We start from the raw sequence: 14,540 nt of genomic DNA, 5'->3' as shown, positions 1-14,540 counted from the left end.
AAGATAGGTAAAGTATAAGCCCTGTATGTCTTTCACTTATATGTTTCTCTATGCAATTTTCATCTCTATTTTTCTTAGAAACTGTGTGATTGATGAGTGATTTTATGTTCTTGTATGTTTGAATAATTTTCTAAAAAAAAAATATATAGGGTGCGGTCACACGTCACATTAAAAGCGGGTGTGTAGCGCTCAAATTTGAACCGCTGAATATTGATTTGATGCAGGGCTGTTCAGACGAGCATCCAAGAATGCGATGCATTCTGTTGTTGAGCGATCAGACATCCAATACTATCATGTTCTTTTCTTGGAGCATGTGGGATCAGATGGTGATTTCTGGGAGGGGGGGGGGTCCATTGAACATGCGCCCAACTGTTTGGAGGTGGAAAATCAAACGTTGCTTCAGAGGCGGGGGGGGGAGGAAGGGGGGGGGAGTTTCTGGAATTAACGTTGCCGATTCAAACCAGGGAACTGCCAGGAATTACTTTCCTAGAAATTGGTAGTGACAATGATATCTGGAAATCCTCCACATTGAACAAAAAAGATTTTTTTCCTGTTCTGAATAGTGGGATAACATTCCCCCCCCCCCCCGATCCTGTGTTGATTAGAGAAGCAGAAGCGTCACCTCAGATTCCTGGATGACCTGGCAATGAGCATGTCTGCTGGGGCTTTTTTTTTAAAAAAGGTGGGAGGGGCAATAAACATTCCAAGGGGCAGTATCGCACGTGAGCTGTCCAAACAGGAAAAAGCCAATCTTGTGCCGCTTTTTTGAAAAGGGGCCGGATTTTATGCGCTCTCAAATTAATGCGGCATTGATCCGCAGTAAGCCGGGATGACCCTGGATGACACTCGATTGCCAGATGTGGATGTCTGGACGAACACATTTAATCCGTCAGCGAGACGGAGCTGTGTCGCCACTAATGGTACGTCTGACTGCACCCATAGTTTACCAAAATTCTCCTCATTATTTAAAAGGGAAATTCTTGGGAGTCCACCTCCTGTTTACACAGGTTTCTGCCCCGAGTTAAGTTGGCCATTTTTGCCCACCAGACTAATTCCCCAACCTCTTTTGAGGGCAATTTGACTTACATTAGTAGCCTGGAGTAACAAGATGGGGCCTTTCACTCCCACTCCAGCCAGTTTAGACCGGACACCAATTTTTGCACAAGCATACTGAGCATTCTGAATTTTAACTGCTCCACAGCTTTCATCCAATGACATATTGCCAACGTGTCTTAGCCAACAGAAGAACTATGTCATATTGATGCTTTTTGCAACTGCCATTGTTATGAATGATGTACCAATTATCTTGTCTGTATGCCAACATATGTCATGGTGTCATCTGCGATACAAAATCTCTTTGAGAGGTTGGAAGACAGCAGCTTGGTACGCAAGCCTCAGCTTAGCTCTGTTCTGTCTTTATTGAGCAATAAACTTTATTTTTCTTCCTCACACATTTGACTTCACTAGATGTCATTCAATCAGGCAGAGGGCATCCAGAAGATGTTTTGTACAACATACTGCTCAAACATAATAAATGTTTCAACGATTGCTACCCAAGAATCTTTTGATTTTTTTTAATGTGCACTTTAGTCTGCAACCTTTGTTCTGAGTGCACAGAAATGACTGAAAAGGCTACGTGTGTATGGGGAGGGACTCATCTTCAGCCAGTTTAGTGTAGTGGTTAAGTGTGCGGTCCCTTATCTGGGAGAACTGGGTTTGATTCCCCACTCCTCCACTTGCACCTTCTGGAATGGCCTTGCATTAGCCATAGCTATCGCAGGAGTTGTCCTTGAAAGGGCAGCTGCTGTGAGAGCCCTCTCAGCCCTAGCCACCTCACAGAGTGTCTGTTGTGGGGGGAGAAGATATAGGAGATTGTAAGCCGCTCTGAGTCCCTGATTCAGAGAGAAGGGCGGGGTATAAATCTGCAGTCGTCTTCTCCCTTTGTTCCCTCTCTTCAAGAAAGGTGTCAGAATTGTTCTTCCTTCTGGAACATCACAATCAAGTAGTCTTCGTGATGAACAGCAATACTTGATTTAAGTCTTCCTTTTTATTGGAGGTAATGGTACTAAGGCTCCAACTTTCACATAACAAGATTTACTCCCCTTCTTTCTCAGACATTGACTGCCACCCACTTTGGTCTTGTCTGGTAGAATAATATACAGGAAACAACTCTCTACTATGTAAGCAGTCACATGTGAAATATCTGGTGCTGGCAGTTGTTGGAAAGCACTTACCTTTGACAGTTGCCTTGCAGTGTAAATCATCAAAGACTGAACTCCTTGCTGCTGCAGAGCCTTAGTAATCCTTCCAATTATTTTGTCTGTAAACAGAAATGTATTATAATAACTTACCAAAGTCAAGTTCAAAAGAGGTATGGAATCTTCGAGGATAACAAATGCCAAGCCCCGAAGAAGGGTCCACACCCACACTGATTAATATTTAAAGTATCCATTGAGTCTAACAATCTACATAGTAATGTACAAAAAACCCCCCTCCAACCCAGACATCAACCCTGCCCTGAAAAGCTTAGTACTTCTATTAGGAGATGCAAATAACACTTCAGCGGAGATAAGGGACTATTGAAGGTGATATTAGAATACATTAAAGAAAGCTGCTGGGAAAAGTTTTAGCAGATAAAGTAAGAAAAAGAAGGCCCGCACCTTGTTCTAGTAAAGTGAGGGCTAATTTTGCCAAAAATTGTGATGGTTTGAGTGTCCAGTTAGGTCATTAAATGGTTTCTTTGGTGTATGGTCAAGTCCTAATCAGGTGTGAGCTGAAAAAAAAAAACATTTGAACCATAACCCAGGCAGGTAAAGTGGTGGGTGGAAGGACTAGGGGCACAAAATTCAAGGCCCCCAGATTATACTGAGAGCCTTGGGAGCTGAACAGGATGCAGCTGGTGGATAGTTGCAGCATACCTATTCTAATCAAGCCTCTTGTGTGTGTTCTAATAAATCTTTGCCTGGGTGCCAGGGGCAATTCTCAGCCTGGCTGATTCCGCACTAACCTTGCTGCCAGGCTTCTGTTTCTCTCCAGAGCAAGCTGGTGATTTTGCACCAGTTGCTCCGCAACACCATTTTGTGCGAGAAAAACCTGTGATTTGTGGTGCCACAGCATAAACCTGTTTTTTCAAGTTTACACTGCGATGTGGCAAATCGTGGGTTTTCCCCGCGCAAAATGGTGGCGCAGAGCAACTGGTGTGAAATCACCAGCTCGTTCCTGAGATAAATGGAAGCCTGGCGTGGAGCAAGGTTAGTGTGGAATCAGCCCCTGTCTTAACGGTAGCCTCATTTGCAGGCTGTGAAGCTGAAAGCTCTTTTTGTTTACAGATATGAGTGAATGTCTCCCACAGTGACAGAAGAAGGGAACACCTCTCCTGCACTTCATAGGCACCTTGCGTTTTTTCTTCTATATACATTTGTACCCTTGTAGTACCCATTATGGAATAGGGCAATTCTTACTCTTGCAGCATTATGCTGGTTAGGTAGTCCCTACAGAAAAAAACCGAATAGGCATAAATCCAACATTGAAAACCACAACTCTCAAAAACCAGTGGGAGAACATTTTAATCTTCACGGTCATTCCACTGTTGACCTAAAAGTGGCAGTCCTCAAACAATGAAACTTTAAGAAAAACTACAACATGAGACTGCTGAAATATATATATTTGGGTTTTGTTTCATCTTTTAAAAATGTTAATTCCCTTTCGTTTCCCTTTTGTTCCAGTGGGAAACAGATTTTTACTTTGTATCAGATGGGATGAAATTTCCAGGGATTTTATTCCTCTCTCAAGGGATCCGACCTGCCAAACGTCAGCCAGACCAGGGGTAGGGGGGGGGGGGCTTTTCAAAAATAGTAAAGAGTCCAGTAGCACCTTTAAGTCTAACAATTTTTTATAATAGTACAAGCTTTCAAGAAACACAGCTATCTTTGTCAAGGCATGTTTAGCTGGAGAGGAGGCGGCTGAGAGGTGATATGATCACCATCTTCAAGTACTTGAAGGGCTGTCATATAAAGGATGGTGTGGAATTTTTTTCTGTGGCTCCAGAAGGTAGGACTAGAACCAATGGGTTGAAATTAAATCAAAAGAGCTTCTGGCTCAACATTAGGACGAACTTCCTGACCGTTAGAGTGGATACCCAATGGCCATCTAGCCTCTTCTTCCTTGGAGGTTTTTAAGCAGAGGCTAGATGGTCATTTGACAGGAAGGAGGATCCTGTGAATTTAGGGGGCAGTATTTGTGAATTTCCTGCATTGTGCAGGGGGTTGGACTAGATGACCCTTGAGGTTCCTTCCAACTCTATGATTCTATGTTTCAAAAGGCAATTAAATGCAAAGGATTATCAGTGGTTGAATCAGCAAAGCTGTCTCCAAGAAAGCCATGCTTGGTTAATTACTGTGGAAAGAATTCTTTTGCAAGATGTGCTGACTCCGCAGATTGGAAATGTTGCTTGTCAGCGTCCTTCTACTGCCCCCACCCCAGTTTTCTCTTTCTGCACCAGGCAGCCAGGTGACAGAATATCACTAATGCAAGTTATTAGTTTTCTTCTTCATTTTGTTGCAACACAAGAAGATAGGAAGAGTTATTTAGGTAACTGGATGACTGTCATCCACTCCCCCCCCCCCCCCCAAGCCTGTGCTGTGCTTCGGTCTCCTTTCTTCTGCAAAGTCCATTAATAGGTACAACTGAAATGAATTAAGGATACCTTGAAGAATGGCTCGGAGAGTATCTGACAGCCCACAATACACTTGCATAGGATTTGGCTCTAAGGCCCAACCCAGTATATAGCTGCTTTAATCTACTGGGTTGTGTACAAGGAGTAGCCCAAGTCAGCAGGTGGGGACACAATGGGCGTTTTCGCACAGAGCTTACCCCGGAGCGACGTCCCTCTTCACCGTGCAGCGTCTGCGCGGATTTCGCACCAACAGCTCCGCAGAGCCGCGAAGAGCCGCGGCTTTTGTGTCGCTAACGTAAACTGGTTTTTAGCGGTTTACATTTGCGACGCAAAAGGCTCGGCACTTCGCGGCTCCTCCTGGTCCTGCGGAGCAGTTGGTGCGAAATCCACGCAGACGCTGCGCGGTGAAGAGGGACGTCGCTCCGGGGTAAGCTCTGTGCGAAAACGCCCAATGCTTTGCAAGTGTGTTGGAAGACAGAGTGGAACATACACCCATAGGCTGGGCTGTTGTATGTGAGTTGAGTAATTCTTAAGTCACAGACAACACATGTACAGCTGAAAATGTGATACAAACACCAAATTTATCCAAGATAGGTAGCTGTGTTAGTCTTATAGCAGTAGAAAAGAATAAGAGCATTTTCGCACTGACCTTAATCGGCAGCGACGTCCCTCTTCACCGCGCAGGATCTGCGCAGATTTCGCACCAATTGCTGCGGAGCACCCGGAAGAGCCGCAAAGTCCCGCGGCTTTTGCGTCGCAAATGGTTTTCGCCGAAAACCAACTTTACATTTGCGACGCAAAAGCCGCGGGACTTTGCGGCTCTTCCGGGTGCTCCACAGCAATTGGTGCGAAATCCGCGCAGATCCTGTGCGGTGAAGAGGGACGTTGCTGCCGATTAAGGTCAGTGCGAAAATGCCCTAAGAGTCCAGTAGCAGCTTAAAAACTACCAAATTTGTACTAGAGTACGAGCTTTCATGAGTCACTGCTCACTTCTTCCAATACAGCTAGAATGTGAGTCCATCTGTCTCATTTGTAAAATGAACACACGTAAGCTCTTTCTTACAAACGGATTTACACACATACAGGCAGGATGTACATGCATTCACTGTAACAAGTGAACTAGAGATTGCAATGGAAGATTTGTATGGTTATCTGCATTCGTACTCTGTGCTTTCTGATTCAACAAGGGGGGGGCATCATGGAAGCTGCCTCACACATGTAATCCCTTCCACTGCAAAAAGTTATGAAGCACTCATCCCTTGCACAGTGCTTACCATTTTCCATCAGTGCTTTTAAAGTGGCAGGTTCATCTTTTCTGCAGGGGTCAAATGGAAGAAAAATTAAAATACAGCTTAGAGAGGAACACTGAAAACTACCACCTGCAGTTTTATACTTCAAGTATATGCTACAATCAGGACTCAGTAATCTACTCCAATATTTAAAAAAGTGATTTATCTTAAGAACGGAGTATTTTATATGTAACATCAAAAATGTTAGGAGTAATTTTAAAAAGACAGCCAGTTGTTTTGTTTAATATGGGAAGGTGCAAGTAACTTGATGAGAAGGATCAGCAACTTGGAGAATACAAAATGGGAGCATCCAAGAGAGAAGACCATTGAAATGTCAATGAAGATTTGGATTTTTCTGTAAGATTCAAAATGTTGTTCATCATTATTTCCTTGCTTGAGAAGTGACTACCATTTCGTGCATGCATGTAAGAGTCTTGGTCTTCAGCACCTCCTACCTCTTAGTTGGATGTAGCCTGATCACAAACAGATTGGGTTTGGATGCATTCACCATTAGATTTGATGTTTCAGGGCCATCTACCTTTACCACGGGAAAATTCAAAGTTTTTTGGAGGTATTCTGTTAGATGACTGATAGCCTGGCAGTCAACAGCTGGCAAAACTAAAGAGGAGGATGAAGTCTTAAGAAGTTCCTGTAATAAGTACAAAGAAAAGTTAATTATAATGCACGGATGGTTGTTTTTTATACTCTGCTAGGCTTGATTACAGTCTTTTATAGTATTCATTATGAAAAAAAATAACTTTGCTATTCTTAACAAGGATACGATATACAATTTCATTTCCAAAACAACCTAGTAAATGATTCAGTGAGTCTAATGAATACATTCAAATGTTTCCCATAACACCTTTTGGAGAAAAAATAATATTGGTGCATGGAGTATGACAAACAGGCTAGTTTACAATCGGTTCGTGGTGTGGTGAAAAACTCAATGCTTTGATAAAGGGAAAATATTCTTTTAAACAAGGAATGCTTGGCAATTCCATTTCAGCAACTTAAAAGCAGCTCCACATATACATGTTCAGGATGAAGAAGAAGATGATATTGGATTTATATCCCGCCCTCCACTCCAAAGAGTCTCAGAGCGGCTCACAATCTCCTTTACCTTCCTCCCCCACAACAGACACCCTGTGAGGTAGATGAAGATATTGGATTTATATCCCGCCCTCCACTCCGAAGAGTCTCAGAGCAGCTCACAATCTCCTTTCCCTTCCTCCCCCACAACAGTCACCCTGTGAGGTAGATGAAGATATTGGATTTATATCCCGCCCTCCACTCCGAAGAGTCTCAGAGCGGCTCACAATCTCCTTTACCTTCCTCCCCCACAACAGACACCCTGTGAGGTAGATGAAGATATTGGATTTATATCCCGCCCTCCATTCTGAAGAGTCTCAGAGCGGCTCACAATCTCCTTTACCTTCCTCCCCCACAACAGACACCCTGTGAGGTAGATGAAGATATTGGATTTATATCCCGCCCTCCGCTCTGAAGAGTAGGGTGGCCAGACCGTCCCGGTCTCCCGGGACATTCCCGGTTCTGGCCACCCAATCCCGGCTCCTGGGCTGCCTATACCGGGACCATTAAAGGGATGCTCCCTCCCTCACTCGCCGCCATCCCCGCCCGCGCGCGGGGCCCGGCGGCGGTGGTGGTGGCCTCTCCGTGGCCACCGCTGGTCGCTGGAAGCCCTCCAGAGACTCTGGAGGGCCTCCAGCGACCAGCGGAGGCCGCGGAGAGGCCGCGGAGCACCCGGCGCTGGTCCCGGAAGGCCTTCCAGAGCCTCTGGAAGGCCTTCCGGGACCAGCGCCGACCAGCGAAGGCCTCCCCACGGCCTCCGCTGGTCCCTGGAGGCCCTCCAGAGTCTCTGGATAGCCTCCAGGGACCAGCGGAGGCCGCGGGGACGCCGCGGAGCACCCGGCGCTGGTCCCGGAAGGCCTTCCAGAGCCTCTGGAAGGCCTTCCGGGACCAGCGCCGACCAGCGGAGGCCGCGGGGACGCCGCGGAGCACCCGGCGCTGGTCCCGGAAGGCCTTCCAGAGCCTCTGGAAGGCCTTCCGGGACCAGCGCCGACCAGCGAAGGCCTCCCCGCGACCTCCGCTGGTCCCTGGAGGCCCTCCAGAGTCTCTGGAGGGCCTCCAGGGACCAGCGGAGGCCGCGGGGACGCCGCGGAGCACCCGGCGCTGGTCCCGGAAGGCCTTCCAGAGCCTCTGGAAGGCCTTCCGGGACCAGCGCCGACCAGCGAAGGCCTCCCCGCGGCCTCCGCTGGTCCCTGGAGGCCCTCCAGAGTCTCTGGAGGGCCTCCAGGGACCAGCGGAGGCCGCGGGGACGCCGCGGAGCACCCGGCGCTGGTCCCGGAAGGCCTTCCAGAGCCTCTGGAAGGCCTTCCGGGACCAGCGCCGACCAGCGAAGGCCTCCCCACGGCCTCCGCTGGTCCCTGGAGGCCCTCCAGAGTCTCTGGAGGGCCTCCAGGGACCAGCGGAGGCCGCGGGGAGGCCGCGGAGCACCCGGCGCTGGTCCCGGAAGGCCTTCCAGAGGCTCTGGAAGGCCTTCCGGGACCAGCGCCGACCAGCGAAGGCCTCCCCGTGGCCTCCGCTGGTCCCTGGAGGCCCTCCAGAGTCTCTGGAGGGCCTCCAGGGACCAGCGGAGGCCGCGGGGACGCCGCGGAGCACCCGGCGCTGGTCCCGGAAGGCCTTCCAGAGCCTCTGGAAGGCCTTCCGGGACCAGCGCCGACCAGCGAAGGCCTCACCGCGGCCTCCGCTGGTCCCTGGAGGCCCTCCAGAGTCTCTGGAGGGCCTCCAGGGACCAGCGGAGGCTGCGGAGAGGCCGCAGAGCAGCCGGCGCTGGTCCCTGGAGGCCTCCAGAGGCCAGCGCCGGCAGCTCCCTCCCTCCCTCGCCGCGAGGCCGCCGCCGCAGGACTCGCCGCCGCTGGACTTTCCGCCGCCCTGGAAGCAGGTAAGGGGGCCGAAAGCGGGGGGGCGGGGGGCGGCCTTCCTTTCTTCCCTCCCTCCTCCCTCCCTTCCTCCCTCCCTCCCTTCCTTCCTTCCCTCCCTCCTCCCTTCCTTCCTTCCTTCCTTCCTTCCTTCCTTCCTTCCTTCCCTCCCTTCCTTCCCTCACTCCCTTCCCTTCCTTCCTTCCTTCCCTCCCTCCTCCCTTCCTTCCTTTCTTTCTTCCTTCCTTCCCTCCCTCCCTCCCTCCCCCCTTCCTTCCTTCCTTCCTTCCTTCCTTCCTTCCTTCCTTCCTTCCTCCCTTCCTTCCTTCCTTCCCTCCCTCCCTCCCCCCTTCCTTCCCTCCCTCCCCCTTCCTTCCTTCCTTCCTTCCTTCCTTCCTTCCTTCCTTCCTTCCTTCCTTCCTTCCTTCCTTCCTTCCTTCCTTCCTTCCTTCCTTCCTTCCTTCCCTTCCCTTCCCTTCCCTTCCCTTCCCTTCCCTTCCTTCCCTCCTTATGTTCTTATGTGACACAGAGTGTTGGACTGGAGGGGCCACTGGCCTGATCCAACAGGGCTTCTCTTATGTTCTTATGTGACACAGAGTGTTGGACTGGAGGGGCCACTGGCCTGATCTAACAGGGCTTCTCTTATGTTCTTATGTGACCAGAGTGGTGGACTGGAGGGGCCACTGGCCTGATGCAACAGGGCTTCTCTTATATTCTTATGTTACACAGAGTGTTGGACTGGAGGGGCCACTGGCCTGATGCAACAGGGCTTCTCTTATGTTCTTATGTGACGCAGAGTGTTGGACTGGATGGGCCACTGGCCTGATCCAACAGGGCTTCTCTTATGTTCTTATGTGACAATACTGACTTTGGTGGACCCAAGCACTGATTCAGTGTAAGGGAGCTTTGTGTTTGTGACTGGAGTAGATAATACTGACTTTGGTGGACCCAAGCACTGATTCAGTGTAAGGGAGCTTTGTGTTTGTGTCTTCTGGTGCAATTTTGTTCTCAGATCCTGTATTTACTTCATCAGTATATGGGATAAGGCACTTTCTCAACTGTGCTGCATAATGCAGCCTATTTATTTTGCCCTGTTGGCTCTGTTGGCTCTATCTGCGCCACCTTCATCACTTTCGGGGTGTGGATCCCCCAGTGGGGTGGTCTCGTGACTCCCTCCGCCGGCTGTTTCTGATAGCCCTGCGCCCCCTCTTTCATTTGATATGTGTCCCGTGCGGGTGCCACCCTCCCGCCGGGAGATGCCGCAAAATGAGCCCCCTTGAGGCTTATGGCGGCAGGGCTCGGGGGAAGCGAGCTAGACTGCTGTTCTTTTGAGGGGTTATAGAGTGTTTCGAGCCCGTCCCTGTGGCATCGGTCCCATCGTTGTGGGGCCCAGGGTGCCGGCGCAGCGGCACGCTGAAGCAGCCTGTCGGTCACTTCCGGGTTCCTGTCCTGCATCTCGACCTGTGTTATTAGTGACAGGCTGCTTCGGCGTGCCGCTGCGCCGGCCCCCTGGGCCCCACAACGATGGGACCGATGCCACAGGGACGGGCTCGAAACACTCTATAACCCCTCAAACGAACAGCAGTCTAGCTTGCTTCCCCCGAGCCCTGCCGCCATAAGCCTCAAGGGGGCTCATTTTGCGGCATCTCCCGGCGGGAGGGTGGCACCCGCACGGGACACATATCAAATGAAAGAGGGGGCGCAGGGCTATCAGAAACAGCCGGCGGAGGGAGTCGGGAGACCACCCCACTGGGGGATCCACACCCCGAAAGTGATGAAGGTGGCGCAGATAGAGCCAACAGAGCAAACAGGACAAAATAAATAGGCTGCATTATGCAGCACAGTTGAGAAAGTGCCTTATCCCATATACTGATGAAGTATATACAGGATTTCAGAACAAAATTGTTTCCGGCGGTGATATTTGGGGGATTTTTGGGGATGTCACAGGAAGTGCTGTGAAGTCACTTCCTGTTTCCGGCAGTGGCATTTGGGGGAAATGATGTCACAGGAAGTGATGTCACTTCCCATTTCCGGCAGGTGACGCGGGGAAATGATGTCACAGGAAGTGATGTCACTTCCTGTTTCCTGTGGTGGCATGACGTCACCGGAAGTGACGTCACCGGAAGTGATGTCACTTCCTGTTTCCGGCGGGGCGCGCGCGCGCCCCTACCTCCCCCCCCCCAACGTGTCCCTGGCTGGCCTTCAGACATTATGGTCACCCTACTGAAGAGTCTCAGAGCGGCTCACAATCTCCTTTACCTTCCTCCCCCACAACAGACACCCTGTGAGGTGGGTGGGGCTGGAGAGGGCTCTCACAGCAGCTGCCCTTTCAAGGACAACTTCTGCCAGAGCTATGGCTGACCCAAGGCCATGCTAGCAGGTGCAAGTGGAGGAGTGGGGAATCAAACCCGGTTCTCCCAGATAAGAGTCTGCACACTTATCCACTACACCAAACTGGCTCTCCATAATTATGCCATCAAGTAGTGACTTAGGGATGCCATCCTCTAGGTGGGACCTGGGGATCCCCTGGAATTACAGCTCATCTCCAGACTATACAGATCAGTTCCCCTGGAGAACATTAGGTGCTTTGAAGGCTGGACTCTGTGGCATTGTACCCCACTGAGGTTCCTGTCCTCTTCAGGCTCCATCCCCAAATTTCCAGGAGTTTCCCAACCTGGATCTGGCAACCCAACCCCCATCTCCCACTGGTGGCCAGAGGGGACCTGGCACTCCTAGGTGACTTGGATGAGGGAACGCTCAATGACAACAGATAACATTTTCACAATAGTCAATTACACTGGAAATCTTCTGGAATTGCAGGGCCTTCCTGGCCTCCTACCTTGTGCGACAGTCCCCATGGCTACTGATTTTAGAAGAGTAAAGGGAACAGGAATTTAACTGGGTCTCATTACTTGCCCTCCTACCTTTCCTCCTATAATTTGAACAGTGACCGATTTCCCACTCACCTTACGCTGCTCTCACGTTCCTCTTCTCAACAAGGCTTCCTTCTGATTTCACACTATCTGCCCTAGGGCTTCAGTTAGCGTCGGCTTTTTCGCACCGCAAACAGAAACTGGGTTTTAGAGGTTGCCCCTCCCAAAATCGGAATAAAGAGACGGACACAATTAGATTGGTGAAACTATGGGCCACTTTATTAAATAACACAGCAACGGCAAGGGCAACCGAGAGGACTGCAGAGACGGGGAGCGGAGGCTTCAATACAAGCGTTGAAGCCCTGCCCCCTCCGGACGCATCAGAAAGCGCGCCGGAGAGTCCACTCTCCCTCCGGGGGGGGGCAAAATCTCCCCTGCAGCCACGCCGCGATGCGGCGGGCTGCAGGAGGCTCCGTTTCTGTTTGCTATTGAAAAAGCCAACGCTAGCTGCATTCCAAGGAAAGTCTCATGCACTCACAAATATAACTGTTTAGCTGCAATCATATGCTACCAAAGTACAACTCCAACACTCATACACAATGTAAAACTATTTTGAAGGGTGTTGTCAGCAATGGCAATGCAGCTCTGATTTAGATGATCAGGCAACCAGGTTTATAATGCACTAAAAATGCACTGGCCAAGAATGCAAATGGATACTGGTAGAGGGGCTGTTCCGTTTCAGAGCAATGTATTTTGCTTGTGACTTTTACAAGCCAACGTATTTTCTTAAAGGGAGTATTGGTGCCAGATCGATTTATTGAAATATTAAAGTATATTTGTGTAAAGTACTGGGGTCGGCGCAGTAAGAGACCAGAGTCGGAGAGTGATTTCAGCAAGCTTTACTTCAGGAACACCAACACAAACTGAACTCTATTCGAACCTCCTGCTCCTTTATACAATTCTTGCCCCCTTCTGATTGGACCTTAACTATGTACATGGATTGGCTATTTACAGAGGCCTAAGGGCCTATCAGGGTACAGTATGAGCCTAGATGTTGATTGGCTACTTATGTTTCAATCCTTCCCCTGATTGGGCATGCTTAGGCCTTCTCTGGAACCCTGGTGTGGAGTACAAGCTTGGCTTGTTCAGCTTCCCTCCAAAAGTAACAGTTCCCTCCAAAAGTAACAGTTCTCCATTTGAACCTAGGACACAACAATTTGGAGAAGTCATATTTGTTAATTCAGTCTCCTTAAGCAGGAGGTCTGTATTCCTAAGGGTTCTTATCACCCCAGTGGGTACTAGAGTTGCCAGGTCTTACCTGGATCCCAGCGGGGGATCTTCCTCTATGATTATCATAGAGTTTCCCCCCAAAATAATGTTAAAGCACCCCCCACACACACACACACACAACATGCCCAGCATGATAGTGTCATTTCCAGGTAACACCATCACACTGGGCACATTGTGGCATGCTGGTGCTCTTTGGGGGTGGGGCCCCCCCACCTTCCGGTTCTGTGGCGGTGGGTTGTAGGCCCCAAAATTGGGGAAAACCCTGCCCCTGGCAGGAGGCTGGGAAGTCTAGTAGGTATGCCAATGTCATTTGGAAAACACAGACTCTGACGTTTTACTGACATGAATCGTGGTTTGTTGGAAGGCATTACTGCACGACATACTACAAAAGCAAATTGCAAAATGCAAACTGAATAAGATGCATGATACATAAATACCTACGAAAAACATGGATGCAAAACCATCAGAAAGATGCAGATGGCTGCAGAAAATCATAGAAATAGATAAAAAGGCAGGGCAGAAGCAGGAACAAACAAAACAAGAATCTCAATAAATAGAAAACACACTAGGCAGTGGACAGATAAACAGCAAACCACTAGATCTTGTGAATACACTTGAAACAAAAAAGTTGCAAGCATGAGAGCAAATTTAATTCATGTTAGCCGATCTAAATGCTAAACCATTAACTGCCACCCTACCATCCTTCTGTTCTTCTAGTTTTAGTTCAGTTCCTTAGCGAGCAAGCTGATGCAGTTTCATAGCTACCTAAGCATCCAGGAAGGGCGAAGAAGTAGGAGTCTCACAGGCTTGTGAGCCTCTCAGGTCTCAGAATCCTGAGAAGTAAAAGGGCCTTTGGAGGCCCCAAGACATCCTCCAAGCAGGAGTGCCTGAAATAGAAAGGGCAACTTCTGGTCTGAAAAGCTGCTTCCAAGTTTGCCTTCCTCCTGGTCTTGTCTACATTTCTTTTGGGAAGGGCTGGCACCATGGTGGCACACCACTACACAGAGGTGGAGACAGATGCATGACTTAATTTTCCCTTCATTTTTTGTTTACTTTGGCACAGAGGGGTCTACTAAAACCTATACCTACATCATTCTCCCAGTATCCCAAAATAATATGTTGGACAGAGGCAGGGCTTTTTTCCTGGAAAAAGAGGTCCCAAAACTCTCAAGAGGAAAATGAAGGAGAAACACAGGGGTTCCCCTCATTAACTTTTAAACATTTTCTTTGAGAATTTTGTTTCAACAAAGAGGTTCCAGAATTCCATTCCGCTGCATTCCCCCAGGGGAAAAACAAACAAACAAACCTTGGTCAGAGCATAATTGGTCATGAGACTGGTCTTGTTCATCAGAGGTACAGGTGTACACCTGTGTCCTGGGGACTTTTTGTTTTCTCAGCAATCAGAAATGCATTCTGGGGACATCCAGTGATGAGTTTCAGTCTGAATTCAAAGAAAAGTCCTCCTGAACAACAT

The 14,540-nt window shown here is 49.2% G+C and overlaps 1 protein-coding gene across 1 annotated transcript in view; it reads right to left on the bottom strand.

Annotated features, from left to right (window-relative positions):
* The window catches only part of LOC132575859 (V-type proton ATPase subunit S1-like), a 96,133-nt gene that overhangs the window by 33,377 nt on the left and 48,216 nt on the right, over positions 1-14,540 (bottom strand). The window contains exons 4-6 of the mRNA XM_060244546.1: positions 6,420-6,613; positions 5,950-5,990; positions 2,235-2,320 (exon numbers count right to left, since the gene is read on the bottom strand). Coding sequence (XP_060100529.1) covers positions 2,235-2,320; positions 5,950-5,990; positions 6,420-6,613 — 321 coding nt within the window. The remainder of the gene's footprint in view (positions 1-2,234; positions 2,321-5,949; positions 5,991-6,419; positions 6,614-14,540) is intronic.

Source organism: Heteronotia binoei, chromosome 8 (genome assembly GCF_032191835.1).
Source record: "Heteronotia binoei isolate CCM8104 ecotype False Entrance Well chromosome 8, APGP_CSIRO_Hbin_v1, whole genome shotgun sequence".
Taxonomy (NCBI): domain Eukaryota; kingdom Metazoa; phylum Chordata; class Lepidosauria; order Squamata; family Gekkonidae; genus Heteronotia; species Heteronotia binoei.
This window is presented reverse-complemented; position numbering and strand designations above follow the sequence as displayed.